The sequence below is a fragment of the Debaryomyces fabryi genome, assembly GCF_001447935.2.
Source record: "Debaryomyces fabryi strain CBS 789 chromosome Unknown contig00477, whole genome shotgun sequence".
Classification (NCBI taxonomy): domain Eukaryota; kingdom Fungi; phylum Ascomycota; class Pichiomycetes; order Serinales; family Debaryomycetaceae; genus Debaryomyces; species Debaryomyces fabryi.
The window spans coordinates 90-640 of NW_015385898.1; the positions used below are offsets into that span (position 1 = coordinate 90).

The 551-nt window shown below is 38.3% G+C and overlaps 1 protein-coding gene across 1 annotated transcript; it reads right to left on the reverse strand.

Annotated features, from left to right (window-relative positions):
- Positions 1–302: 302 nt before the first annotated feature.
- AC631_06012 (uncharacterized protein) lies at positions 303–511 on the reverse strand (the record flags this gene model as incomplete). Its single annotated transcript, XM_015614841.1, has 1 exon — positions 303–511. A coding segment is annotated over one exon (209 nt), but the record flags the coding sequence as incomplete, so codon positions are not given.
- Positions 512–551: the final 40 nt, after the last annotated feature.

The following is a 551-nucleotide window of genomic DNA, read 5'->3' on the forward strand; positions in this document are numbered from 1 at the left end:
GAGTATTAAGATTGAATTTGACCTAAATTCGAATAATATTGTATTGAGACAATATGAATGCTAATTGAGTATTTAGAAGAGTTCCTAATTGTATGGGGATCTTAGGTTAAGTGATCCAGGGGACCTTTTTTTGAAATGTGCCTGTGTGTGGTTCACGTTTGTGATATATATAATTATATATATATTTTTTTTTATTTTAAATTTGACATATTAGTTCAGTCAGTCGTGGTATTTAACTTATATTGTTCGATCCGTTCATTACACGATTAGCTACAAGGGATATCCCAAATGTTGAACTGTACATCGCCTCGCTGCCATCTGGCATCCCCATGCCAGTTGCCACCGTCCCAATTACGGATGCAGAAGCCTGTTGACAGTACGCCCAGAGCCTTAGTACGCCCTTGTTCCAATCCTTTCTCCAAGTTAGCTTTGGTGCCGGCCCACGTGCAATAACCATTGTCATTGGTACGCCATGTGGAGATGGCTTTTGAAGTAAATCGTCCAATTCCATAGTTGGATAATCATTTGTACGTTAGTTTAGTTAGTTATTT